The sequence below is a fragment of the Mauremys mutica genome, chromosome 2 (assembly GCF_020497125.1).
Source record: "Mauremys mutica isolate MM-2020 ecotype Southern chromosome 2, ASM2049712v1, whole genome shotgun sequence".
In the NCBI taxonomy this organism is placed as follows: Eukaryota; Metazoa; Chordata; order Testudines; family Geoemydidae; genus Mauremys; species Mauremys mutica.
The window spans coordinates 180,513,985-180,540,957 of NC_059073.1; the positions used below are offsets into that span (position 1 = coordinate 180,513,985).

The 26,973-nt window shown below is 43.4% G+C and overlaps 1 protein-coding gene across 6 annotated transcripts in view; it reads left to right on the forward strand.

Moving 5' to 3' along the window:
- LOC123364689 (tubulin polymerization promoting protein) overlaps window positions 1-24,435 on the forward strand; it is a 120,704-nt gene extending 96,269 nt beyond the window's left edge. For 5 of the 6 annotated variants that reach the window (XM_045007014.1, XM_045007010.1, XM_045007011.1 and 2 more), the window contains 2 exons: window positions 7,384-7,537; window positions 21,818-24,435. In XM_045007014.1, the coding sequence (XP_044862949.1) occupies window positions 7,384-7,537; window positions 21,818-22,012 (349 nt within the window). In that variant the 3' untranslated portion in view covers window positions 22,013-24,435. The remainder of the gene's footprint in view (window positions 1-7,383; window positions 7,538-21,817) is intronic. The other variant, XM_045007015.1, reaches the window with a different exon arrangement.
- The last annotated feature ends 2,538 nt before the right edge of the window (window positions 24,436-26,973 follow it).

A 26,973-nucleotide genomic window follows, 5' to 3' on the forward strand; every position in this document is an offset into this window, starting at 1 on the left:
GTTCTGTCCATCTGGGACTTGCGGCACCTCTCATCCTCAAGGAGTGAACATCGACAGGACTGTGGCGGGCATTGTCGTTGGTCATAGTCTCGGAGAGCACCGCTGCAAAGAGGGTACCGCAGTCAGTCACAACATGATCATTGACTCAGTTCCTGCTCGGCCTCCTGCTCCAAGTCTCCATCAACACATCGCAGCCCTGGGCGTCAATCGCTGGCGTCTCGCCGTTGCTGGTCCGCCCGTCAAAGCCATTCGCAGAGCAGCTATTACCGTCGGTACTAGTCCTCCAGGTCAAGATCACGGTCCCGTGGCAGTCATAGATCCTGGCACCGCTGCTCCTCCCGGTCCAGGGGCAGGAGCAGATCTTACGCCAGCCTGGTCTCTATCTGTAGCCATCCCTCGATGGGCCAGGCTGGCCAACTCAGACATTCGCTCCCACTGGTGCCACAGCAGGTGCAGTGGTACCGAGCGTCATGGCTGGCCGAATGGGGCTCCAGTGGAGGCTCACTCAGTGGCCGGAGCTTTGGAAGCACCATCAGCCCCCCTCTCCAGACCCCCAAGGAAGGAGTCGGTGCGACATACGTCCTCGGCTCTGTGCCCGGAGTCCAACCAGGTAGTGGACCCTCCGGTGCCGTCTGACACCCAGAGCACTGTACCAGCCTCTTTGCCCTGCCCGGAGGAGGCAATTGCAGCCCCGCCCTCCTCCATCCCGCAGGAGGACTCTAGGGCCCACCAAGAACTCTTTAAGAGGGTGGCAGCGAGCCTACACCTCCAGGCAGAGGAGATTGAGGAGCCCTCGGGCTCCCTGTTTAACGTGTTGTCCCCATCGGCACCGGGTAGGGTGGCCTTGCCTCTCCATGAAGGGATGGCTAAGATTTCAAATATCCTGTGGCAAACATCGGCCTCGTTGGCCCCCATCTCTAAAAAGGCAGAACGCTAGTACTTTGTACCCACTAAAGGGCATGAGTACTTGTATACCCACCCGGCGCCCAACTCCCTGGTGTTTGAGTTGGTCAACCATAGGGAATGGCAGGATCAGCCAGCCCCGACCCCAAAAAACAAAGACTCTTGGAGACTGGACTCTTTTGGAAAGAAAATTTGTTCATCTTCGAGCTTCCAGTTACGAGTGGTGAACCATCAGGCTCTCTTGGGCCGACACAAATTCAATCTGCGGGGCTCCCTGCCTAAGTTTGAGGACTCCCTCCAGGAGCGCAATAGGAAGGAGTTTAAGGTGCTAGTGGAGGAAGGGACAGCAGCTGCTAGGGCGTCCCTGCAGGCAACTTCAGATGCTGCAGACACGACCGCACAATCAATGGCCACGGCGGTGTCCATGAAACGGGCGTCGTGGCTCCTACTCTCTGGGCTCTCCAGTGAGGCGCAGTCTTCCATGCAGGATTTCCCATTTGATGGGAAAGCTCTGTTTGCAGAGGAAACAGGTACAAGGCTGCATGGCATGAAAGACTCCTGCACGACCCTCCAGACTCTGGGCCTCTATGTCCCGGCTCCAGCAAAAGCTAAATTCAAGCCGTGGCAGACTCCCGCCCAGGCTGCTCTCCCGAAGTACGAGGCTGCCCATAAGAAGCAGTGGGACTGTAAGAGATGCCCTCAGAGGCAGTCTCAGCCTGCCCCCGACCCGTAGTCCTCCAAGGGGAAGCAGGCAGGGAAAAGGCGTTTTTGATGGGACACTCGGGGCCACCTTGCCAGTCCTCATCAGGGATCCACCCGCAATAAAGCTTCCCTTCTCCAACTGGTTGTGTGCTTTCCTCCTGAGTGCTTGTGGCTGACCTTCGACCGATGTTGTCCTCAACACCATCTCCCGGGGTTACATCCTCCAGTTTACTTCCTGTCTGCCCAACCATCCCCCACCCCCATTCTTCTTGGGGGACCCCTCACATGAAGCTCTGCTTGAGCAGGAGGTGGGGCGGCTCCTAGAACTAGGAGAAATAAAGGTGGTGCCTGATGAGTTTATGGGCAAGGGGTACTACTCCCATTACTTCCTTACCCCGAAGGCCAAAGGAGGGCTCAGGCCCATCTTGGACCTCCGAGGTCTGAACCAGCATGTGGTGAAGCTCAAGTTCCGCTTGGTCTCCCTGGCCTCCGTCATCCTCTCCCTGGATCCCGGAGACTGGTACACTGCCCTCGACGCGTACTTCCACACCCACATATTTGAGGAGCACAGATGCTTCCTCCATTTCATGGTGGGACAGAATCATTACCAATTCACGGTCCTCCCATTTGGTCTGTCAGCTGCCCCCAGGGTGTTTACAAAATGCATGTCAGTGGTAGCAGCCTACCTTAGACGGTGGGGGGTCTAGATATTCCCCTATCTGGATGATTGGCTTGTCAAGGGCACCTCCCGGTCACGGATGAGGGATCACATGGCACTCCTTCTGTCCACGTGCACGTTGGGCCTGTTGGTAAACAACACTAAGTCCATGTTAGTCCCGGTCCAATGCATAGAGTTTATTGGGGTGCTCCTGGATGCAGAATTGGCCAGGGCCTCTCTCCCGCCAAACAGGTTCGAGACCCTAAAAGGTCTCAGACTCAGTCACAAGGTTCCTGGTGACAACAGTCAGGATTTGCCTGCAACTCTTGGGTCACATGTCAGCGTGCCCCTACGTGGTCCATCATGCCAGACTCAGGATGAGGCCCCTCCAGCTCTGGTTGGCCTTGAAGTTCTCCCAGGCCACGGACAGGATGGACAAGGTCCTCACTATACCAGACTCTGTGATCGCCTCCCTATGGTGTTGGTCCGCCCCAAACAACATGCTCCAAGGGGTCCCATTCAGGGACAGGGTCCCGTCATTGGAGCTGGTGTCCGATGCATTGGACCTGGGTTGGGGGGCCCACGTGGGGAGCTTTCAGACCCAAGGCTCAAGACCTAGCCCTACATATAAACTCAAGGAGCTCAGGGTAGTGCGGCTGGTGTGTATGGCCTTCCGCTTGCACCTAGAGGGCAAGGTAGTCAAGGTCCTCACGGATAACACTGCCTCGATGTTCTATATCAACAGGCAAGGCGGGGCCCGATCCTCTGCCGTTAAGCCCTCAGGCTGTGGGACTTCTGTATAGCCCATAACATCCATCTGAAGGCCTTCCACCTACTGGGTGCCCAGAACGAGAGGGCGGATCGCTTGAGCGGGGACTTTTCCTCACAACACGAGTGGTCCCTCCAGCAGGAAGTGGCCCACCGGCTCTTCTGAAGGTGGGGAACTCCCCAGGTGGACCTATTTGCGACTCGGCAGAACCGGTGATCTCCGCCCCCCCCCCCGGGTTCTGCTCTGGCGGGGCCCAGGGAGAGGCGCTGTCTCCGATGCCTTTCTCCTGTCCTGGTCATGACGACTTCTCTACACCTTTCCCCTGTTCCACCTAATCAGCAGGGTCCTGGAGAAGATAGTCGGACAAGGCCCAGGTCCTCCTCAATTGTCCCGGCGTGGTCCAGGCAGCATTGGTATGGGACCCTCATGGGCCTGGTGGTAGCTCCACCGTGGCCATTGCTGCTCCTCCCAGACCTGCCCTCTCAGGACCAGGGCTGCCTCCTCTACCCCAACCTAGCGGCTCTTCACCTCACGGCGTGGCTGCTCAGTGGTTAGGTGGAGAGGAACAGACGTGCTTGGACCAGGTTCAGTGCGTCCTTCTTGAAAGTAGACGGCCCTCCACTCAACGTGCTTATTTGGCGAAGTGGTTTCGATTTTTCTAGGTGGGCGGCGGACCAGGGTGTCTCCTTAATCCAGCTTATCCTTGATTACCCCCTCCACCTGAGGACCCAGGGTCTGGCACCCTCATCAGTCAGGGTGCACCTGGCAGCCATATCTGCCTTCCAACCACCGGTGCAAGGACAGACGGTATTTTCCTATGCTATGACTGGCCGGTTCCTTAAGGGTTTGGACCATCTTTTTCCATACTCTAGACTCCCAGTCCCACAGTGGGACCTAAACCTGGTGTTGGCTTGTCTCACGGGGCCCCCGTTTGAACCACTGGCCACGTGCTCCTGGTCTCACCTCTCATGGAAGGTGGCCTTCCGGGTTGCAATCACATTGCAGGGCCCTGACCTCCAAGCCGCTGTACATGGTCTTTCATAAGGACAAGGTCCAGCTCCGCCCACACCCTGTGTTCCTCCTGAAGGTGGTCTCTGCCTACCACATGGGTCAGGACATTTTTCTACCAGTCCTCTCCCCAAGCCTCACGCGTCCAGTGAGGAGCGCCGTCTCCATATACTCAATGTGTAGTGGGCTCTGGCTTTCTACCTTGAGCAGACTAAGCCGTTTAGAAATTCCTCGCAACTGTTTGTCGCCTCGGCTGAGTGCGCGAGGGGCCAGCCAGTTTCCACTCAGAGGCTGTCCAATTGGATCACTTCATGCATCTGTTCCAGTTATGATCTTCCGGGTGCTCCCCTGCCACCCATCATGAGGGCACATTCGACTCTGGTGCAGGCCTCGTCGGCTGCCTTTGTGGCCCACGTCCCCATCCAGGACATTTGTAGGGCCTTCCCATGGGACCCCCCGCCCCCCAAGGGAGGGAGTCCTTGGGCCTGTGACAGCCACATGGTCTTTGGTTCATACATTCACCTCACAGTATGCGATCGTCCCCCAGATCAGGGATGATGCCGGGTTTGGCAGGGCTGTCCTCTATCCTGGGAACTTGTGAACTCCTACCCACCTCCAAGAGATGCAGCTTGGAGTCACCTATTATGGAATACACATGAGCAATCACTCGAAGAAGAAAAGACAATTATCTCTAAGAACGCCAGTTACGGAAAGGTGTGTTGCTCATGTCTATTCCACATCCCACCTCCTTCCCCTCTGTCGGAGTTGTCTGGCAAGAAGGAACTGAGGGTGGGGGGAGCGCGCAGCTCCCCTTGTACCGCACCGAGCAGGCGCCACTCCAGGGGTCGTGGGGGCGCTACCCCCTATGGGTACTGCTAGGGGAAAAACTTCCAGCACCGGTGCACGTGGCGAGCACGCACACCTACTGTGGAATGGACATGAGCAACACATCTCGAAGAACACCAGTTATGGAAAAGGTAACTGTTTTTTCTCTTGAAGTAGGAAAGATCTGTACTACAGTGCTACTGCAGCACAGAAGCAGTGCTGTAGCTGGGCTGCTGTAGTGTAGACATACCCTTAATATGTTATATTTTAGCCTGGGATATGTCTATATGGCTAAATCTCAAAGGCAAGAAGTGTAAATATTGGTCTAAATATTTGGGGATATTAAATTAGGCAAGTGGAAAGATATATATTTATATCCACTTTAAGAGGTGTAGTTTTTGTTATTAGCAAAATTCAAAACAACCTACATACAAATTAAGCTATGGCAAGTAATTTCCTCTTGCTATGGTCTATTAATTTCATTTTAAAATTAAATTAGTCTGATTTAAAAATCAGAACGTGCCTTGCTATTAGAAAGTGATCTGTGAACTGAAGTTATGCTGTCTGCCTGAAATGCACTTTTATTTAAACTGCCAAAAGGCAGATTTACCTAAATGTCCTTTTGACTAAACACATCTTCACAGTGATTATTCAGACATTCTTCTTAGGAGCTTTCAGAGCTCTTCTAAATGAGTCACTATGGTCTGTCAAGTGTATAATGTATGAAAGTGTCTAAATATATACTGACTTCTTCTTAAAAAGATATTTTCAGAAGCAATAATTTATCAAAGTCTACCCATAGGCACCTCAATAGCACACTTTTCCACTCTAGCAAATAAAAACAACCAAGCAAGTCAGCAGCCTGGAAATGTGGTGCACCTTTCATTTTCACTTTTAATCATTTATCAAGACAACACAAAGAATTAATGATAGTTTCAGCTTCAGCTATGAATTTCTGCGCTTTTCATGAATATCAAGCCCTCAAATAACCTTTTCCATAAGTTCTTATTTGTGAATGTTGTTTCATAAATGGGAGAGCCACAGAGAGAAGTGAAGTCCTATTTTAAAATAAGTGTATTATTTAACTTGTTTAATAGGATATGATATCAGACATGCAATGCTAATGGGGTGTATGCTTCTTTTTGAGGAGGAGGAGTTTAAAGTGACATGTTTTTCTTATGATTTGTTTAAGCTTGATTTGCACAATGCTCATATCACAAAATAAATGTTGTGTGATAGGGTAGGTCATCGTCATCATTTCAAAGAGGAGACCTATGCAATATCAGCTAAAGTCACCTTTTGCGTTCAACACTAAGGCTATGTCTATATTCAAACCACTGCAGCTGCACTGGTGTAGCACTTGAGTGGACACACTCACTACAACAGGGGTAGGCAACCTATGGCACGTGTGCCGAAGGCGGCATGCGAGCTGGTTTTCAGTGGCACTCACACTGCCGGGGTCCTGGCCACCAGTCCAGGGGACTCTGCATTTTAATGTAATTTTAAATGAAGCTTCTTAAACATTTTAAAAACCTTGTTTACTTTACATACAACAATAGTTTAGTTATATGTTATAGACTTCTAGAAAGAGACCTTCTAAAAACATTAAAATGTATTACTGGCACGCAAAACCTTCAATTAGAGTGAATAAATGAAGACTCGGCACACCACTCGACCCCTGTACTACAATGATGGGAGGGGTTGTCTCATCACGGTATTTAATCTACCTCCCTGAGAGGCAGTAGCTAGGTTGATGAAAGAATTCTCTGTTGACCTAGAGCTGTCTACAGCAGGGGTTAGGTCCGCTTAACTACATTGCTCAGGGGCGTGGATTTTTTGCACTCCTGAGTGATGTAGCTTGGGTCCACCTAACTTTTTAGTGTAGACCTGGCCTAAACTGCTGTCACTCATTTCATTTATGCAAACCGAGTTCACAAATAATTACCCAAATTAGATTACATCTTCAGCTACATCTACACTACAACCAGTACCACAGTACAGGAATGGAAGTGGTTTTTCTTACTGTAATAAATCCACCCCTTGAGAGGCAATAGCTAGGCTGACAGAAGAATTCTTCCGTCAACCTAGGGTTGTCTATACCCAGTCTTAGGTCAGCTTAAATATGTCTCTCAGGGGTATGTGATATTTTTTTCACAACCCCTGAGAAACAGTTAGCTCAACCTAAGTTTGAGGTGTAGTTTTAGGCCTTGTTTTAGACTGGTCCAAGCATTCTGAGAGAAGTATGAGCAGTAGTCCAATTCCTTTAGTTTCTCTTTAATTCTGAAGCCTAGCCAAGCGAGGTTCATTAATGTTACAGTGACATTCAAGAAAGCAAGATGAAGCTGTCCTGGGGAGGCGCTGCACTGAAAGTCATAATGGGATGAAGGGCAATTCCTTTTATGTAGTATTTGTATGTTGGCTGCTCTTCACTATTGCAGACTGCATCTGTTATCCTTCTCTTGGAGTACTGTGTATCCTTTTTGTAATTTCTTCTGATTTTTGTGTGTTATTTTGCCAGGGGGAAATCTTCTAGGACGATTACTTTTGATCAATTTAAAGAAGCTCTTCAAGAACTCTCCAAGAAACGATTTAAAGACAAGAGCAATGAGGAAGCAGTTCAAGAAATACATAAACTAATCGAAGGAAAAGCCCCGATCATATCTGGAGTAACGGTACAGTAGTACTTGAGTAGTGACATACAATAAATCTCACTCTCCTTTCCAAAGCTGTTTCCTTTTAGGAGCCTAAACGCTGATTCAGAGACTTTATTTAAGGTAAAAAAGGACCATCGTGATCATCTATCCCAGTGGTGGGCAACCTGCGGCCTGCCGGCCACATGCGGCCCGTCAGGGTAATCCACTGGTGGTCTGCCAGATAGTTTGTTTACATTTGCATGGCCGCCTGCAGCTCCAGTGGCTGCAGTTCGCCATTCCTGGCCAATGGGAGCTGCGGGCGGCCGTTCAAATGTAAACAAACTATCTAGTGGCCTGCCAGCAGATTATCTGCCCACTACTGATCTAGCCTGACCTCCTGCATATTGCAGGCCACAGAATCTTACCCCCCCATTTTTCAAATAGACCCCCAACCTCTGGCTGATTTACCAGAGTCCTCAAATCATAGTTTAAAGACTTCAAGTTACAGAGAATCCATCATTTACTTTAGTTTAAACCAACAAGTGACCCATGCCCCATGCTGCAGATGAAGGTGAAAAAAACCTTCTGGCACTCTGACCTGGGGGAAATTCCTTCCTGACCCCAAATATGGGAATCAGTTAGATTCTGAGCATGTGGGCAAGACCCACCAGCGAGACACCTGGGAAAGAATTCTCTGAAGTAACTCAGAGCCCTCCTCATCTAGTCTCCCATCACTGGTCATTGCAGATATTTGCTGCTGAGGTGAACTGGGCACTGGCAATGAGCCTGCTTGAAATGTTTGTGCTGAAATAAATGGCAACAAAGCTCATGAAATATCTCAGTATCACATTATTACAAAGGGTACTACATAGTCCTGCTATGCTGCTCAGTACCACCCAATAAGAAAAGAAAGTCACAATAGTCAAGAGAGCTCTAGCATGTGATCTGAGCAGAGTAATACTCATAAATTGTGCTGCAAGAAAAACGGGAGTTAAAGACAAGACTTGTTTAATAACTTTAAAAGGTTTTGATTAAATTCACAAAACCAAAAGAAAGCAAGGACTTAAGTCTTAAAATAAACCTAGCGCACGATATGGGACATGGGAATGTTAACGGCAGAATTCTCAGTTTTTTTATGGTCTGTTCTTAAATCTGTTTTCTCCTCCTTAAGACTGAGAGACCCATAATGTTGTTCGGTGTTTTTAATATTAGTAGAGATACAGTTAGCTAGCTTAGTCCCAATAGATAGGTTTTGTGTAACAAAACCAAGTTTTAAAAAGCCTAGTGTTGATAGATTTGTTCATTTTTAATGTCAAGTTTCGTTGCTTTCCTCCTCTCCACCCCATTTCCCTACTGTTGTCACCCAAACAATGTAACATCTGGCCCAGTTACATGGGCTCATTTATTTTCACTATCAAAACTGAGTGAAATGCAAAATGAAATAGCATACATGATAAAAAGTAACATAGGACCAGTTTCTGGAACAGTTTTAAAAACATGCCTAAATTTAAGTATCTGAGTACGCCCGCTGAAGTTAAGTCAATGGGACAATTTACTTGCTTAAAGTTAGGCATGTGTTCAACTATCTTACTGAAACTGAGCCTAGGTCTTTTAATTAAAACTTTAATTTTAAACAGTCTTTCCAAGGAGAGGTTCTGGGACAAATGCCAATACACAGTGAGAGTTTCTGGAGAAGAGAGACAGATTCAGAGAGAGCAATCGTCATCATCCTTGTAGTACTTACCAGGTTTTTACAGGATCTTTGAAATCTGTGATAACTATAATGATGCTGCAGTTCTAAGGTTCAATTAATTAAGGGCCAAATCTTGTTTCTGTTTGAAATCAGTAGTAACTTTGCAATTGACTTACATGGGATAAGTGTTTCGCCCTTTATCGTATTTGACATCTGCCAAAATTATGTTACATTTCAGCCTCGCTGGAGTGCTTAACCTTGTGAACTATATTAACTAACTCACTACTTACTTTGATCTGTGCACATTCTATAAAGGTTACTCCAGGCCCCTTCTACTCTTTGGTGTGATCAGTAATTAGGTACTTAAATGAGCAATGGCTAACAATGCACACAGACCTGCTTCCTGCATGTGTCGAGGGGCAGTGAGTGGTTTGCAGATGCACAATGTAGCACTACGTAAGTGCTTAGTATTCTCACTGAGATATGCCAGCATAGTACTGGGTTTGTTTGTTTTTAAACCATTTTATTTATTTTTCACTCTAAACCAATGAAGCTTCAAGAAACCAAGCTGTTCGGATGAGATGAACAGATGCTACCACTGTTTTTTCTGACATCTCTTTGATTTTTTTCTGTGGTAGGCAGGCAGAATGATTCTCCCCTGCACCTCTCCCTCTTGTACTGGCAAGCTATAGCATAGATAACATAAGCGGGGGGAGAGAATGGAATTTGGGGAGTGAGGTGGAAGAAAATCAAACCTGGGGAAATGAGGGTGGATTTGAATTAGCTTTTACTACTTATGCAGGACTTCTAAATTGATACATTTAACAGCTATGATCTCATAAGTGAAACTCAGATGGGATCCTGTGGTTCTTAAAATATGCTGTGAGGAGCTCTCCATCATTGCTTTGGGGAGGGTTCTGACTGAGGTGGAACAGTGTTATTCTGTTCCCCTGAATGTTGAAGGAGGGGTTATAGCATGCCTGTTGTTCTTGGTGACCATGAGGCGTTAAAAGATGCAACAACCTATAATATCATGTAAACCTGAGTTGGAAGCTTTCCACAGTAGTCTGTCTACGAATCTAGTAACTCCAGATACTTTCCTCAACCATCAGGTTTCTAGAATAAAAGCTTATTCTGAGAGTTAGTAGCCAGAATGACATTTAATTGAGATACAAAGTTGTTTGCAATGGCACCCTGAAAGGATTTGATCCCACCATCCCTTCATCCCAGTCTAGTTTAATTTTGAGATTTACCACCGTGCAGAGAGGAGCAATACGTTTTAAGACGTTAGTGGAGAGGCCAGTGAAATGTTTTCCAAGGGTTACTCTTTTGTTTTAGTTTCCTGATGCTTTTCACTGTTCATGTTTTAACTGATTTTGTGTGTGCATAGCAGGGCTGTGCATTCAGTTCTGCTGAAGACAGAATTAATCAGTATTTCTTGGTATGTGTATTTGATGGTCTTTTTAGGCTTCAGGGGGCCATTTTTGGGGCCCAAGTAATATTTTAGGCATATCCCACTATTTCAATTGCTGGATGATGTAAATAATATGAAGTGGGACTCTCATGTTGGTAGACTTCAGTGGAAGATCAAGGGCTTTTGATGGCTTACCTTGAGTTGAGTTTTGGCTGAGATTTTTTTTTATGGTGGGGCACATCTATTTTTAAAGGACTGCCCATTCTTGCTTAGGGAGATCTCTGCTTCAGCAGTGAGATCTACTAGTCCTTACTTTCGAGATTGGAAGGTGCTGGGCACAGGAACTCTTGCTATAAGGGATTCATATTTTTTTTTCTTCAGAATGTTTTTAGAAGGACAAAATTATTTGTTGGTTGATATGACTGGAAAGGCAACAGTTGGCAGCCAGATACTAAGATGAGTGGAAATGTTGATCTGTATTCTGGAATGTGAGCTGCAAAACATTATCAAATGGTTATGCATTGCAAACAGATGTGTTGGAATATTGATTTTTTTTGTACAGGGGTTTTCCCCTCATGTTGGCAGAAGCGTGGAAACCTAAATTGCAACTGATGGCTCAGATGTTTGGGAGAGTGAAGATAACTGAGTGAAGGGAAGAGAGGTAATTTTTGGGAGTCCAGAGAATCCCATAAATCAATTCCATTCCAATTTTGGTGGTGACAAGAGGTAAGAGGTATTTTGGGAAAGTGCCTGTGACAAATCAAGATGACTTTGTCATTGGTCTTTTGTGTCTCTCAGCACTTTATCTACCCATTCTACACCAAGCAGCTTCTAATAGTTCAGAAAATGCCATGGGCAGCTTAATTTAGCAATCCAGAATGGATTCTTTGCAGAAGGGCTAGAAGTTTAACTCGGTTCTGCTGGTAAATGCTGGATTCAATAACTTAATTAACCTTTTTTTTAAAAAGTGGAGCTCTGTTCAGCTTTGTGCCATTCCAAGTTGGGGTAATTACATGTGCAAATGGGTATTTACCAGATATAGCCTGGAAACATAGGTACATGCATGCACACGCTTTTTTTGTGATTGAAAATATTCATTAGGGGGTGGATCATAAAATGGTGTCTTGACAACAAAAGGTCAGATGTATGTGAACTATTGTCTTGAGAATAATTTAGTTAGAGGCGCCGTATAAATAAAAAAATGAAGTGTGGCTAATTATCACACAATTCAAGCAGATGGAAGGGTTGCTAAATTAAAGAGCAGAACTGTTTGCCTGCTCTTCAGCTAAAACCTATCATTATGAAGGAGAAGATAGGTGGCTGGCTAAGTGAGTTAAGTAGCACTGTATTTAAAGAACCACAGAGTTAATTTAAATATAGTGCTACATTTTTGTTTTTTTAGGCACAGGCGGGGACAAGCAGATAACTTCCTCCCTCTCTTCAAATGTTATAAGATGTTATTTACATCAGAAACAAACACTGGCCCAGAGGCCATAAAGCAAGAAGTAAAACTCCTTTAACTTAGCGGGATGGGGAGATCATTTGGGTGCTCCAGTTAAATAGCAATCCCTGAAGCTTTGAAGGAAAAGGGAAACTTAGATGCTTTGGTCTAAGGGTTGGCTTCTTTTCCAAGTTCTGTCACTGCTGTGACACCCAAGTATCATCCTTTCCCGGCTGCTGGACAACTTAACCCTTTTTCAGAAGAGGAGTTTCCTGTCCACTTCTAGGAGGGGGGGCCATTTAGGGATCTGGGGCAAAAATCTGTCAGGGACAGTACTTGGTCCTGCTGTGAAAGCAGGGGACTGGACTCAATGGCCTTTCCCTTCCAGTTCTATGAGATAGGTATATCTCCATATAATGATGAATGTATTGGGAAGGTGTGATCTACAGACCTGTAATCCCCTCACCAGTAATTGTAAAGCACTGTCTAAAATTCAAGTTGTCAGGCTGAAGTCCTGTTTGCACTCATACCCCTGGCCCATGTGGGATATAAAACCAGTTTACTCCAGACAAAGAGATACATGGTTCAGATTACATAGTAATATTTTAGACTATAAGATATTTCCTAGATTGTAAACTCTTTGGGCCAGAGCAAATAAAGGAGTAGAGTTGATAAAGTTATAGCCCACATGGCAAAACAAAATCAGAAATAAATAAATTGGCCATCATCTCAAACATGCAGGCCATTTACTAATGTGAATTTAAAAGAACTCGTACAGAAGAGTCCATGCAGGGGCAGCTGTTTCTTTGCTCCATATTGTATAGTGCAGATGTGCTACTGAGAAGAGTTAACTTGCCCCCACCTATAGTTTATCCGTGGACCAATTGCCAGTCCAGCCCCCATACTTAGTTTTGTCCATGGCTGAAGAGACATTTTGACAGAGCAAGTTGCATACACAACAGCACATACAGGGAGTTCTGCTGAAATTTGGAACGTCTCATAAGCCATCTGAAAAACCTGCATAAATATCCTACAGGTTTACTTATAACAAACTAGTGTCCATTGGCTCCCTTTCAGCTGAAGGCAAGAGTTCTTCTTTTCCTTGCTTGCATCAGAATAGCAGGGATGAAGAAGCAATATGGGAACTCAGTTTGGTTTTCTGGAGGCTAAAATAAGTCTGTGTAAACAACCACATGCTGCTTTGAAAAAAATCTTCTCGTTCAGGCCCCCGGCCTTACAGGTACTTTGGATATTTTTTTTTAGTCCAGGCTTAATATAAGAGTAGTTAAGTCAGAAGTCTAAAGTTATTGAAGACGTGTATTTCTATTGGCCTGCTTAACTCTTTTAAATACCTGGATATAAAGAACAGTTGACCTTAACCAAATCATGCTCTGTGGTATCTCCACTGACCTCTGACAGAAGAGACCTGGAAAGATGAAAGTCCTTGTCTTTGTAGGAAAACAGACCTGCTTGAAAATGTACATCTTACCATGATAGTTTTGTCCACGTCTTCCCAATCCCACATTCCACTGCCATTTGTTTCATGGATGTAGAAAAATATTTTATTCTTATATTAACCAAGAATTCATTAGAAGTAAGTGAGTTTGGCCAAAGGAGCATCTTGCATTTCCTAATTCTGTATAGCAGTGAGTCTGAAATTCTCTGGATTGATCTTTTGATAAGAATGAGAAATTCATTCATTAATCACTACAGAGTGAGAGCAAATTAGATTGTGGAACTAAATCTGCCTATGCTATCTGCCTATGTTTTCAAAGACATGGTCTACACTCAACTTTTCACTATTTCTTTAGTGTTCTGTTAACGTAAACAAAGCATTTAGAAAACTAGTAAGTGTAGTAGAAGTAGTATCTTCTGAGTATTCGTCTATCTGAGCATGTACAAATTTCACAATCTGTGAATATACCTGGACCAAGAAAACCTGGAAGACAAAGAAATGGAAACTGATGCTATTGTATTATTATCTCTAATGTCTTTTGAACAAATCCAAAAGAAATATGAAATTGCCAAGGTAAAATTCTCTGTCTGTTGGATGTTCACACTTCTGGAAGCATGGTGGACAATCAGTTTGTCTCTTGTGATAACAGAAAGTCAGACAGGCTTGTCATCATCTGCTTGTAATACAAACAAGGGTGGGATTCTTCTCAATACCTTCAGATACAATTGGAGAAAAGACCTACACATTACTCAGTTAATTTGGAGAGAGAGACTGTCAGTCTCCATGGATGCTACTTTTATGTTTCTTTCTTCTTGATTCCCCTGGTGCTGGAACTGTTCTCAATAGATGGCTCTAGCTTGTGATGGAAATGCACATAATGGGTGGGATCACTATTTTCTTTGTTCTAAGATTGTGAAATTGACACTGTTTTGAAGGCTTGTGGCCTGATTTTTCAGAGGTAATGAGCATCCTCATTTTCCAGTGGCTTCATTGGGAATTGTGGTTGCTTGGTGACTTTGCAACAGGAGAGTTTAAAATCATTAGCAAGTTGATGTGAAGGCCTGTAGCAAAGTCCACAGACCTGAATTTATTGGAAAACTAGATCAGTGGTTTTCTAACTTTTTTCTGGGCACCCAGTTGAAGAAAATTGTTGATGCCCACGACCCAACAGAGCTGGGGATGAGGAGTTTGGGGTGTGGGAGGGGCTCAGGGCTGGGGCAGAAGGTTGGGGTGTGGGGCTGGGAATGAGGGGTTCATGGTATGGGAGGGGGTTCTGGGCTGGGGCAGCGGATTGGGGTGTGGGAGGGGATCAGGGCTTTGGCCTGGGGGTGCAGGCTCTGGGGTGGGGCTTGGGGCTCAGGGGTCCAGGGGTTCCAGGTTTCAGGGGGTTTCAGGGCTGGGGCAGGGGATTGGGGCATAGGGTTGGGGTGCTGACTTACCTCTGGCGGCTCCCAGTCAGCGGTGCAGCTAGTGGGCAGAGGCAGGCTTCCCGGCTGGCCTGGGACCGTGCTGCGCCCTGGAAGCAGCCAGCAGCAGGTCCAGCTCCTAGGCAGAGGTGTGCGACTCTCACTCGCAGGCACTGCAATTCCCCATCCCCTGGTTCCCAGCCAGTGGAAGTGTGGAGCCAGTGCTCAGGACAGGCGCAGCGTGTGGAGCCCCGTGGCCCCCCTGCCTACAAGCCAGACCCTCTGCTGGCTGCTTCCGGGGCGCAGTGCGGTGTCGGAACAGGTAGGCACTCTAGCCTGCCTTAGCTAGGCAGCACCACTGAGGGGACTCTTAACATCCCAGTCGGTGGTGCTGACCAGAGCAACCCAGTGCCTGACATAACGCAATTCAGTACTGGGTCATGACCCGAACTTTGAAAAATGCTGAATTAGACGATTAGAGAAATGAGGAAGAGTTGCTAAATTGTAGGATGTAGCTGTTTTATTACATCTATTGCTATCTACCACACTTTAGAGAGAGTATTGCTCTGGCACTGAAAACGGGTTTGATCCTTACCGATGAAGTATGGACCTTTTTGTTGAGTTGCATTAGACCTAGCACTGGGGTTCTATGAGGTAACAATAGAAAAATGTGTAGATACCTGGGGAAATAAGTCACAAAATGGAGAAAGTTCCCAGATAAATGACTGGCAACTTCTGAAAACAAATGTAGCCCTGTTGTTTGTGCATTGTAACATTGACATTGGAGACATCCTGCACTGATGTACACCTTCTGCAGTCCCAGTGAAACCAATGGGGTTAAATTAATTGTACATCTGCTCAGAAATTGTGCGTGTGTGTGTGTTCCATCCTAACTTCAGCAATCCCAGGGCTTGAATTGGATTATATGGACAAGTCTATTAAACCTTTACTTGTCACTGCTGTTCATGTGGGGGGAGGAAGTTGGAGCATGTCATTTTTTATCCAACTCTTTGAGATGTGCCCTTACAAACCATCAGAACTGAATTCTGTCTTGAAGACTAATCTGCTGAAGTTTAAGGAAGTCACCTAAAATGTAGAGGGCGTCCCGTGACGTGAGAATGTGTAACGTGTAAAACCGAAGTTCAGCAAAGTAAGCAGAGATGATGAGGAGGCCAATGCTACACAATGTGTGTGTTTTAAAATAGGGACGGTGGTCTTAACTTCACACTGAAAAGATTGTCTCTTGCATGTGGATTATTTCTGTTTACAAAACAAACAGCCTTAATTGTTGGTAGCATCCTGTGGTGTGTGGGTAAAGAACTATTTTAGCAACAATGTTCTATAAACACATATGGGAAAAACCTAAGTTTACCCCTTTGACTACTTACTAATAAGCTTTGCTTTTTGCAAGTTTCCAGCCCCTACAGCTGCTTCCAGTGTCTGGGGAGATTGAAGGATACTTCAGCAAGCATCACAGCTTGATTAACTTTTTTTCTGCTTACTTGGGGGTCATTCGCTCATCCCACAGACCATACAATCTGCTCTGGCTTCTTTATTTTTTTAATGAGCTTGGGTCAGCACTGTCCAAATAGGGGAGATGCTTGTAGCAGGAAGCTCCCAGTTCTCACTTACAGAGAGGGAATTAGGCACCTATAAATAAACCTAACCAATAAATGCCCCAAATGCATTTTGTCTTACAACCTGCCCTTTGCTGATATGCTGCTGCAACTGTTGTTCTGAGCAGCCAAGGGGCTGAGATGAGGGATTCTCCCCTCCACTTCCAGCCTGTATAACCGATGGGGACACATGCTGTTGCTCACCAATTGCCTAATTTAGCTGTTCCTTATACTGAAAATCATGTGTCTGTGGGTGGTGGAGGATGGAGAGGAAAGGGCCATGTGTTTTGCACAAAGCCCTGACTAACCCTTTGCTCACACCTGTTGCAGACTCCATGCTCTGTGTAATTACATTGGTATTTTAAATTATTTTTTGGCAATTATCAATGTTTTTTGGCCCACTGAAATCTTCACAGCAAGTGATGCGGGGGCTGGAGGGGAGACTTGACTATACACAGGAGCCTGGTACTCCACAGTAAACTGGTCCTGAATTCTGCAGCAAGAACCCCTGGCTTCCTGCTGCTGCATTTGCAGTAGTTGGTAATGTATTGTGGATGTGCTGAAACGGCTCTACAAATAGGACACATGTATGGAAGCATTCTACATGCAGTGCAAGGTGGATATGGACGCCAGCCCACACAACAATCTTGTTCTTACAATCCCATTTCAAAAACACTATGGGTGTTCTGCCTGGAAGAAAGCAGAACTGGGTTATTCGCTACAAGGAAATTAACAAGCTAACTCTGTGGCTGAGGTCTAGCATGTCTCCCATACCAGTCAGCTGTGAATTAGGACAGCTGCCGCAATGGACAGTTGTGGTCAGCATTAATACAAGTAGCTGTGGAGTATCTAAGCTGCCCACACTCTAGCATGTGACTGTCTATATACAGAGTGCATGTCAGATACACTAATGCTTTGGGTATATATTAACAACAGTAAGATCCTTGTTGGGCATCAGGCCAAGAGTCCAACTCTGCTGCCCTGTTGTCTGAGCTTATTCATTTTATTACAGTTTGGTTTTTGTCTAGTTGTGCAGCTAAGGTGAGTGCTGATGGGGGTGTATTTCCTACTATCGCTGTGACTGCAGTGTACTGGTGATCAGTGATAAATCAGGACAAACAAAATAAAGCCCCATATAAAGTACTGCCATGCCAAAACAAACCAATAAAATATACATATTTGCAAGAGTGGCACTTCTTCCCAGCCATCATTTTCATTTCTGTATGAATCCAAGGGTAAAGTGGCGCTTTACCCCTGGATTCATATGGGTTAAAGCTCCAAAAAGGGCCCAAATATCTTTCAACAACATTATTTGAGAAATAAATACTCCAGAAGCCTCATTCTTGCAGCTCTTACCAATGTTTTCTGTAATGTTGGCCTATTTCCACATGACCTAACCCTTCCACCCCAAAACCAAGCCCCAAAGTTGCACTGTAGAACATCTTATTCTGTGTACTGGCGGCTGAAAGCCTGTCCTGTCTCCCCAGTATAATTAGTAAAGTCATAAGTATAAAAAAAGCTGCAAACATGAATGATGTTTGCCACAACCAGCACACACAATAATCCCATTGTGTGGGTGGGTGTGTTAATTTGTGTGGGAGTTGTATTGTTTTGGGAGAATTGTGTTGATTTGTGCGGATGGCAGTTGGACCAAGTAAACCACCATCTGTGCAGTCTTCCTCATACAATCAATGAAATTGTTCCATGCAAACTAAGTGTAGAGTAAGGGTGGTGATTGGTTGAGCTACCTCTGATCTCACAATGGTCTGACTCTTGGCATGGCATAGCTCCATGCCTTACTGTAGCTGTACACTGCACAGGTATAATTCATAAAGTCAAAATGGCTGAAAACTTAAAAAGTGGACAATAGCAGACAAGGGATCCCAGTGATGATTGAACCTGGTGGTATTCTGAACAGAGAGCTCTGAACCACACTTGCTGCGGTATCCATCATTTCAAAGTGGCTCAACAGACATTTCAGGTGTGTTGGGTTTGTTTGCAGGGAGGGGAGGGGAGAAGTATATAAATTGGTTTATTCAATATCTAACAAAAAGTTTACATATTTTTTAAGGCCACCTCCACTATGTTGTTGTTATGTTGCATGTCCCCATCAAATGTCATTAGTGTAAAGCAAAATATAATTTGGAAACATTCAGCTTCGTTATTTAACTGGTGATTGGGGCAGGTTGCTCTCAGTGGTGGACGGTCCTTGACATTGGAGTCCATATCTGCCTTTGGTGTTGTCAGGGTTCCTTCCCCACTCTGAACTCTGGGGTACAGATGTGGGGACCTGCATGAAAGACCCCTAAGCTTATTTTTACCAGCTTAGGTTAAAAACTTCCCAAGGCACAAATTCCTTTCTAAGCTTAGTATCGCTGCCACCACTAAGTGATTTAAACAAACATTTAGGGAGGGCCACTTGGAGCCCTACCTTCCCCAAATATCCCCCCAAGCCCCTACACCCCCTATCCTGGGGAGGCTTGAGAATATATCCTCACCAATTGGTACAGGTGAACACAGACCCAAACCCTTGGATCTTAAGAACAATGAAAAATCAATCAGGTTCTTAAAAGAATTTTAATTAAAGAAAAGGTAAAAGAATCACCTCTGTAAAATCAGGATGGTAGGTACTTTACAGAATAACAAAAGACTCAAGAATGCAGAGGATTTCCCCTCTAGACAAAACCTTAAAGTTACAAAAACGGGGATAAACCTTCCTCTTAGCACAGGGAAAATTCACAAGCTAAAACAAAAGGTAATCTAACGCATTTCTTTTCTGCTGTTACTATTTCAGCAAGACTAGATGCTTAGTTCAGATATACTTAAGAAGATGTAATATCCCCACCTGGTTTCTTGGCTGGCTCTGAGAGAGACAGACCAAAACCTTCCCCCAAAGATTTGAAAGTATCTTCTCCCCTTATTGGTCCTTTTGGTCACGTGTCACCCAGGTTATCTGAGCTTCTTAACCTTTTACAGGTAAAAAAGGAATTAACCCTTTATAGGTTAAAGAGGGATTTTATGCTACCCGTAGCTGTATGTTTATGACAGGTGTACTAAAACCTGAGAGTGTTGACCTTTAGGACAAAGTGAAAGTAGTGCTTTTCTTCTCTCAGCTGTCTTGACAAAGGGGGTACGTATTTGAGTTGTGTTGTATTTAATGGAAGTTGCTTGTCTGTTTTCACAATGTGATGTTATAAAAACCTGCTAATGTGACAAGGTAGACTGGTCAAATTTTTTCTAACAAAACTATTTTGTGGATAAATCATCTTTTTTCTTTATTAAACAAACAAAAAAAATCAAAATTTTTTTAAAAAATGGAAAACTTTGGGGGTATTTTGGGGTCGTGGTGGAGGGAGGGGGTTGTGATTTTTTTTCTGTTCTGTGTAGGTTTTTATACTGCACTTATTGCTGTAGTATCAGAGTGCCTTCCACTAGTGCATTAATCAGTGTGATTACATATCTGTTGTGTTGTTTGTTCTCTCATCTGCTCCCCAGAGGGAGAAGCGTGTGTGATGGAGTGTCTTGTTTTGGTGTGGTGGTGGTGGTGTTAAATGTACCTGTTGTTGTGTGTTTATATTAGAGAAGGTGAGTGCTGAGGTTGTGATGATACTTAGTTCCTGGGAGAGTTCATCCCATGATCTGAGATCACCCCTAGAGAAGGTTCTGTTTCCTGCACAGAAAAGCTTTACTCTTGTTGTGAGTTTCATTGTACCAGAGGAGAGTAATTGTCAGTTACGGCCGGCAGCCTTTTAGATATCCCGAGCCCATACCAGGGCACTTTGAAGATAAGGACTGAGACTTTGAACTTGATCAGAAATTCTCTGGGAAGCCAGTGTAGAGAGCAGAGGACAGGTCTGGTGTGCTCTCGGTCACCTGTGTAACTGAGGACGTGCACTGCAGCGTTTTGTGCTAGTTGAAGTTTCCTAAGGGCTGAGGATGTATTGCACTGCTGAAGTCTAGACAAGAGGTGGGGTTTTTTTGATGATTTTTTTATCAGTTTTATTCCCAGTGTTATCAAAATTATTATCAACATTGGTTTGCTGAAAACTGGGTTTAGATTAAAAAAAATTGTTTTTAAGTCCTTTCAAAAACTGCAAACAGAAACAACTTTGAAATTATGAAATCTTTCATGAATTATTTTTTTATACTTTTTTTTACCAGAATGTGTTTCATGTCAAGAATCCTTTGTACTGTGAGTATTTTGTAAATCAAGAAAGAAATATAAAAGACAGCAAACAATTGCATGTTAACTATTATCTTTTGTCCTGAAGGTTGCTTTATCTCAAAGAAAGTACTTTCTTTCCCCTAACATGCACTGGGCCACACAAAAATAGTATTGGCTCTTTGTCTTTAAAATACAGTATAAACAATTACTAATACTGCAGCACCCACGAGATAGATTAGCAAGCATTATTGGACATTGATCATCTTAGTGCCAGGGGCATCAACTGACAGCACTGAAGATGTCACACCTTCTCTGTCTTCTGTCACAATGCAAAAAACACAGAGGTGTAAACTGCGTGTTTGTATTTTTTCCTCTTTTCCTCTGACTTAACTATAAATCTACAAAACTAAATTGTCAAAGATGGCCACTATCTCACCTCTGCTTCTGGTCAAAAATGAAGTTCTCATGATCCCATATGGCTTTGTGAAATACCTTTTTCTCTCCTTTCATCCCAGCTGTTGAGTAAAAGCCAGGTCACCTATTTCTTGCCAAAAAATGTGGTTTTAGTGGTACTCCCGCCCCCTTTTGCCCAGTAGCCAGAGCACTCACCTAGGATGTGGGAGACTGAGGTTCTCCCAGTCTCATATGGAGCAGGGATTTGAACCCAGGTCACCTATCTCCCAGGAAACTACCCTAACCATTGGGCTATGGGATATTTTGGGCAGGGCTCTCTCAATCTGTTCTGCTGAAGCTTTTCTACTTTTTAAAAAATAATTATGTATTAGGCCAGAAAGTGTGTGACTCCATAGCCTGATGGTTAGGGCACTTACCTGGATATTCACTGGAGTAGGGACATGAATTCAGATGTTTCACCCTCCCCACCCGAAATCTGGAGCCACTTTTGAAAATGTTGGCCTTCATGCCCAAAGCCATTCTGTACTCCAATTTGTAACTAATGAAGTCATTACATCCAGTGCCACAAAACTAACATTTTCTCATTTATTTTCGGTCTCTTAAAATGCATCACTACTCTGCAATTACGATATCAACAGTAGTTAATGATTTATAATGTTAAAAGTAGTTTTCTTTTCAATGAAAAGTGTTTTCTTGTCGTCTTTCTCCCAATAGAAAACCATTTCATCTCCAACTGTATCACGACTTACAGACACGTCAAAATTCACTGGTTCCCACAAAGAGAGGTTTGATCCAAGTGGGAAAGGAAGAGGCAAAGCAGGACGAGAAGACCTGGTTGATGCGTCGGGCTATGTGCCTGGGTACAAGCACGCAGGCACATATGATCATAAAGTACAAGGAAGCAAGTAAGCCTGGGGAGTTTAAAAAGAGAGAGAGAGAATATACCTGTAAGAATGATGTAGATGAATCCCACATGTTTCAGTTATCGTGAATGCGAAGACTATGTTGGCGAGAAGTGTTTTCAGGAACTGGAACTGATTTCAACATCTGCTGAGATACTTGCAGCACAGCAACACTTCATTACATTCCTCATGCTTACATTGGCAACAAATATAAAATACAAAGTTGTTGAGCTTTAGACAAGAAACCAAATGCAAGGGCTGTTCTACCACACTTTGTCAATACTGGTAAAAGATCTCAAACATTCCTAAACATCCAGTTCTTTCTTGAGTATAGAAGAAAAACGCTCTCCAGATAGTTGAAAAGAGGGTCATTGTAAATCTTCCTGTGATAGCAGCCTTTCCGAAGAGCACCCCAATATTTATGTAGTGTGATTTGAATACTTATTTATTTGAAAGATGTCTTAAAGAGGATCCAGCTCTGCCCTCAAAGACAAAAATTCAGTATTGTACTAGTGGGAAGTAAATGGCTGTAATATAACAGGTTGCTATCCTGAAAAGAAACAGATTTTCCTACACCATTTGTGAACTTATTCCTCCTTGCTGAGCCTATTTAGGTTCCAATTTATTTGTCAGCAGAAAGATGTGGAAGACACTAGCCCTCGTTTCCTTACCTCCCAAAGCCCAAGACTTCTCAAAACCAATACTGTACTTCCTGCAAGTTACTGCGTGTATTGGTAGCATGATTCTAACTGAAACTACAGGACATAAAAGGCGCTAATGTACTAACATGATATATAGAGGAACTAGATATATTGCTAAGGAAGTCTTGATGGAAAGATCAATCTTGGTTGCAATCTGGTTTTTGGTTTGCACAGTGCAAGTGAAGGGGGCATTAAGATGATGGATTATACTTTTTAAACTTTAAGTGTGAACTAAACACCACTGATCAGATTTTCATCGAGCTAGGCACATATTCTCATGCACATGTACATACATACACAGGCACCTGCTCCTTTTAAGTTCTGACTGAGTTAAGGAAGGTCTGTGACAACTCTGAAATACATAAGTTCATGTAAGGACAACTAAATTATCACCACAAAATAGTAATTTGTTAGTCCTTTATTCACAACTAGGTGCTTCTCACGCCCTCTAAAGATACATTACTAAAGTTAGCTAAACTGATTTGGTAAGTGTTCTATGTTTGAAGCTAGGGGCTCTATTCTCCTCTTATTTGGACTGTCCAGTGAAAGTCAGGAATAATTCTTTGAAGGCAATAAATTTCCACAGGTTTAGAGATGCTGTAAGAGGAGAATCAGGACCAGTCTTAATGGTTTAACAAACTGGCCACTAAGTATCCCATATGGCCCACATAACAAGTGGTATTAATTGATAAATCATTGAAAAACCTCACTCATTTGATATTGCTTAAAAAGTAAGGAGAAATATCCATACAGAGAAAGTGCAGGGGCTCATTCGCTGATCTCTATATTCTACATGTGGTTATTGATATTCCACAAAGCAGAATAAGCACCACAATGTATAATATAAGACGATAAAGGAGGACTTTTAGTTGGGTATTTGATAACCGTTTAAAATTCTGCTTTGCTTTCTATAAAATAGAGTTCAAGCATTAACTTTATAACTCCAGATAGTACAGGTTAATCACCTCTGTTGCCTCTCTGCCACCATCTGTGTCAGGGTTCTAATGTATACAGAACAGCTGGCTTTAGTGAGCTACTTACATACAGTAAGCAGTAACATATGCTAGTTTTTCATGCAGGCCAACACCCTGTATTTGGCACATGTCCAGACACTGAACACAGGTTCTCAGCCTTTGAACAGATTGTCTTTTGTTTTCTGCTGACTTTCTATAGAAGCCTTTTCTGTAACTTTGCCACCACTGACCTTTCAAACCAAAACATGAACGTGAAACCAAAATAACAATAATAAACAAAAGGAAGAACTCCTTCATGGGCTTGGAAATTTTTTTGTTTGTTTTGATTTTTGGTTTTCAGGAGAGAGGGAAGTCTGCCCAACCCAGTGCATGCTTTTAAAAGGTCTTGTTTGTGTTTTCCCCCCTTTAAGCCCTCCTTGGTGGCTCTGGTTACCTGACACAATTTTAGAGATACACCAGGACTGTCAGAGTGTGGCAGTATTTGTTTGTGAAGCCTTTCCAAGTGTTTCAAAGTTATCCACTTTTCCTGAACACTCCAGTTCCTGGAAAAGGAAAGGTTAGTTATCCATTTACACATCATACTGGCTACCTGCCTTCCCCTTCAAGGAGAGGTAACAGCACAAACCCACTTTCAGATATTTGTTATGGCCACATTATTCCAGAAAAGCAGCGGAACACAGAGTAACTGGTAAAGTGCAGAAATGTATTATTCCTTCCTGAAATGTCCCATAAAGCTACAAATCTGGATAGTGCTCAAGGACAGTCATTTTACTACAACAAACAGATGTGTAACAAACCTTGAATTATTTGTAAAACACTATCAAAGCTGAATATTGCAAAGTTCACATTAGGGCTGTCGATTAATTGCAGTTAACTCGAATGATTAACTCAAAAAAATTCATTGTGATTAATCACACTGTTTAATAAATTTCAGATGGTATTCTATCCGTTAATATTTTTGGATGTTTTTCTACATTTTCAAATACATTCATTTCTATTACAACACAGAATACGAAGTGTACACTGCTCACTTTATATTTTTTATTACAAATATTTGCACTGTAAAAATGATAAAAAATAGTATTTTTAATTCACTTCATACAAGCACTGTAGTGCAATCTCTTTAATTGTGAAAGTGTAACTTATAAATGTATATTTTTGTTTTCTTTTGTTACATAACTGCACTCAAAACCAAAACAATGTAAAACTTTAGAGCCTACAAGTCCACTCAGTCCTACTTCTTGTCCAGCCAATCGCTAAGACAAACAAGTTTGTTTACATTTACGGAACATAATGCTGCCCTCTTCTTATTTACACTGTCACCTGAAAGTAAGAGCAGGCATTTGCATGGCACTTTTGTAGCTGGCATTGCAAGGTATTTACGTGCCAGATATGCTAAACATCCAGATGCCCCTTCATGCTTTGGCCACCATTTCAGAGGATATGTTTCCATGCTGATGATGGTGGTTTAATGCTTTTTTTTTTTTTTTTAAATTAAATTTGTGACTGAACTCGTTGGGGGAGAATTGTATGCTTCCTGTTTTGTTTTACCCGCATTCTGCCATATATTTCATGTTATAGTTGTCTTGGGCGATGACCCAGCACATGTTCATTTTAAGAACACTTTCACAGCAGATTTGACAAAATTCAAAGAAGGTACTAATGTGAGATGTCTAAAAATAGCTACAGCACTAGACTCAAGGTTTAAGAATCTGAAATGCCTTCCAAAATCTGAGAGGGATGAGGTGTGGAGCATGCTTTTAGAAGTCTTAAAAGAGCAACACTCAGATGCGGAAACTACAGAACCTGAACCACCAAAAAAGAAAATCAACCTTCTGCTGATGGCATCTGACTCAGATGATGAAAATGAACATGCGTCGGTCCGCTCTGGTCTGGATTATTATCGAGCAGAACCCATCATCGGCATCGATGCATGTCCTCTGGAATGGTGGTTGAAGAATGAAGGGACATATGAATCTTTAGTGCATCTGGCATATAAATATCTTGTGAGGCCGGGTACAACAGTGCCATGCAAACGCCTGTTCTCATTTTCAGGCGACACTGAAAACAAGAAGAGGACAGCATTATCCTCCAGCAAATGTAAACAAATTTGTTTGTCTGAGCAATTGGCTGAAGTAGAACTGAGTGGATGTGTAGGATCTAAAGTTTTACATTGTTTTATTTTTGAATGCAGTTATTTTTTGTACATAATTCTACATCTGTACAGTGCAAATATTTATAATATAATGTGAGCACTGTACACTTTGTATTGTGTACAGGAGTTCCATGTTTGGAGTGTGTGCAGGTCCGGACCCTAAGGCTAGTGGGTGCAGGTCGTAGTTACCTGCTGACAAGGAACAGAAATATTGAATTACTCTTTGTTGCATCGACAAGCTTGATAGCACCAACAACACTATTACTATAGTTACTGCACACTACTTCCGGTGTAGAAATAGGCTTGGCAGAATTTGATTTTTATTTTTTTTTCTAATTTTATCAGATATCAGTATTTATTTTAAAGCATTTTTTTCCCCAATTTTTATTGATTTTTAAATTTTCCCATTTGGGGGTGGTCAGACAATTATTTAATGGCAGTTGATGTTGCAAGTAAAAAAAGGTAGCTTTGCAACCGTTAAAACACAAATTGTAAACATTGTATGTTGTAATACGATGTTGTAATACACAAAGTAAATATCCTTATATCAAATTCTAGTAAGTTCTCAAGCAGCATTTTTCTTACGCTGCCTATTAAATTTTGATGATTATCTATGGAAATATTTTCTGTTGGTCCGTGTGTGCGATGACATGGATGTTTACCAACATATAAAGATAAAAATTGAATCCTTCCAAGCCCACCAAAGTTCCTACCAAAAGAAACATGCTCTGTAAGGGCCTTATCCAAAGACCATTGAAGTCAATGGAAAGTCTCCTATTGACTTCAATGGGCTTTGGATCGGGCCTTAAGAAAATAACACTGACAGCACCATTATAGGTTGACAGAAGCATTTATATATTTCCTTTTAAAATGTTAAATGCATATTTACTTTAATATTTTTTCAATTGTCAATTTTTAAAAGCCAAATAGAACAGGTGAAGAAGTTACTTTAAAATGAGGGTGAAGAGGGGAGATAGTAGGAAAGAAAATCTTTTGTGATGGGTCTTTTCTCTGCTGCTAACTGGAGGTGAGAACACAAAACAGTGACACTTACTTTCTGAGATTCAGTGTCTGCCTAGCCCTTACAAAGGTGCTCAGTGTGGGAAGGATGCAAAGAGCCTGCCCCTTGTGTAGCCTG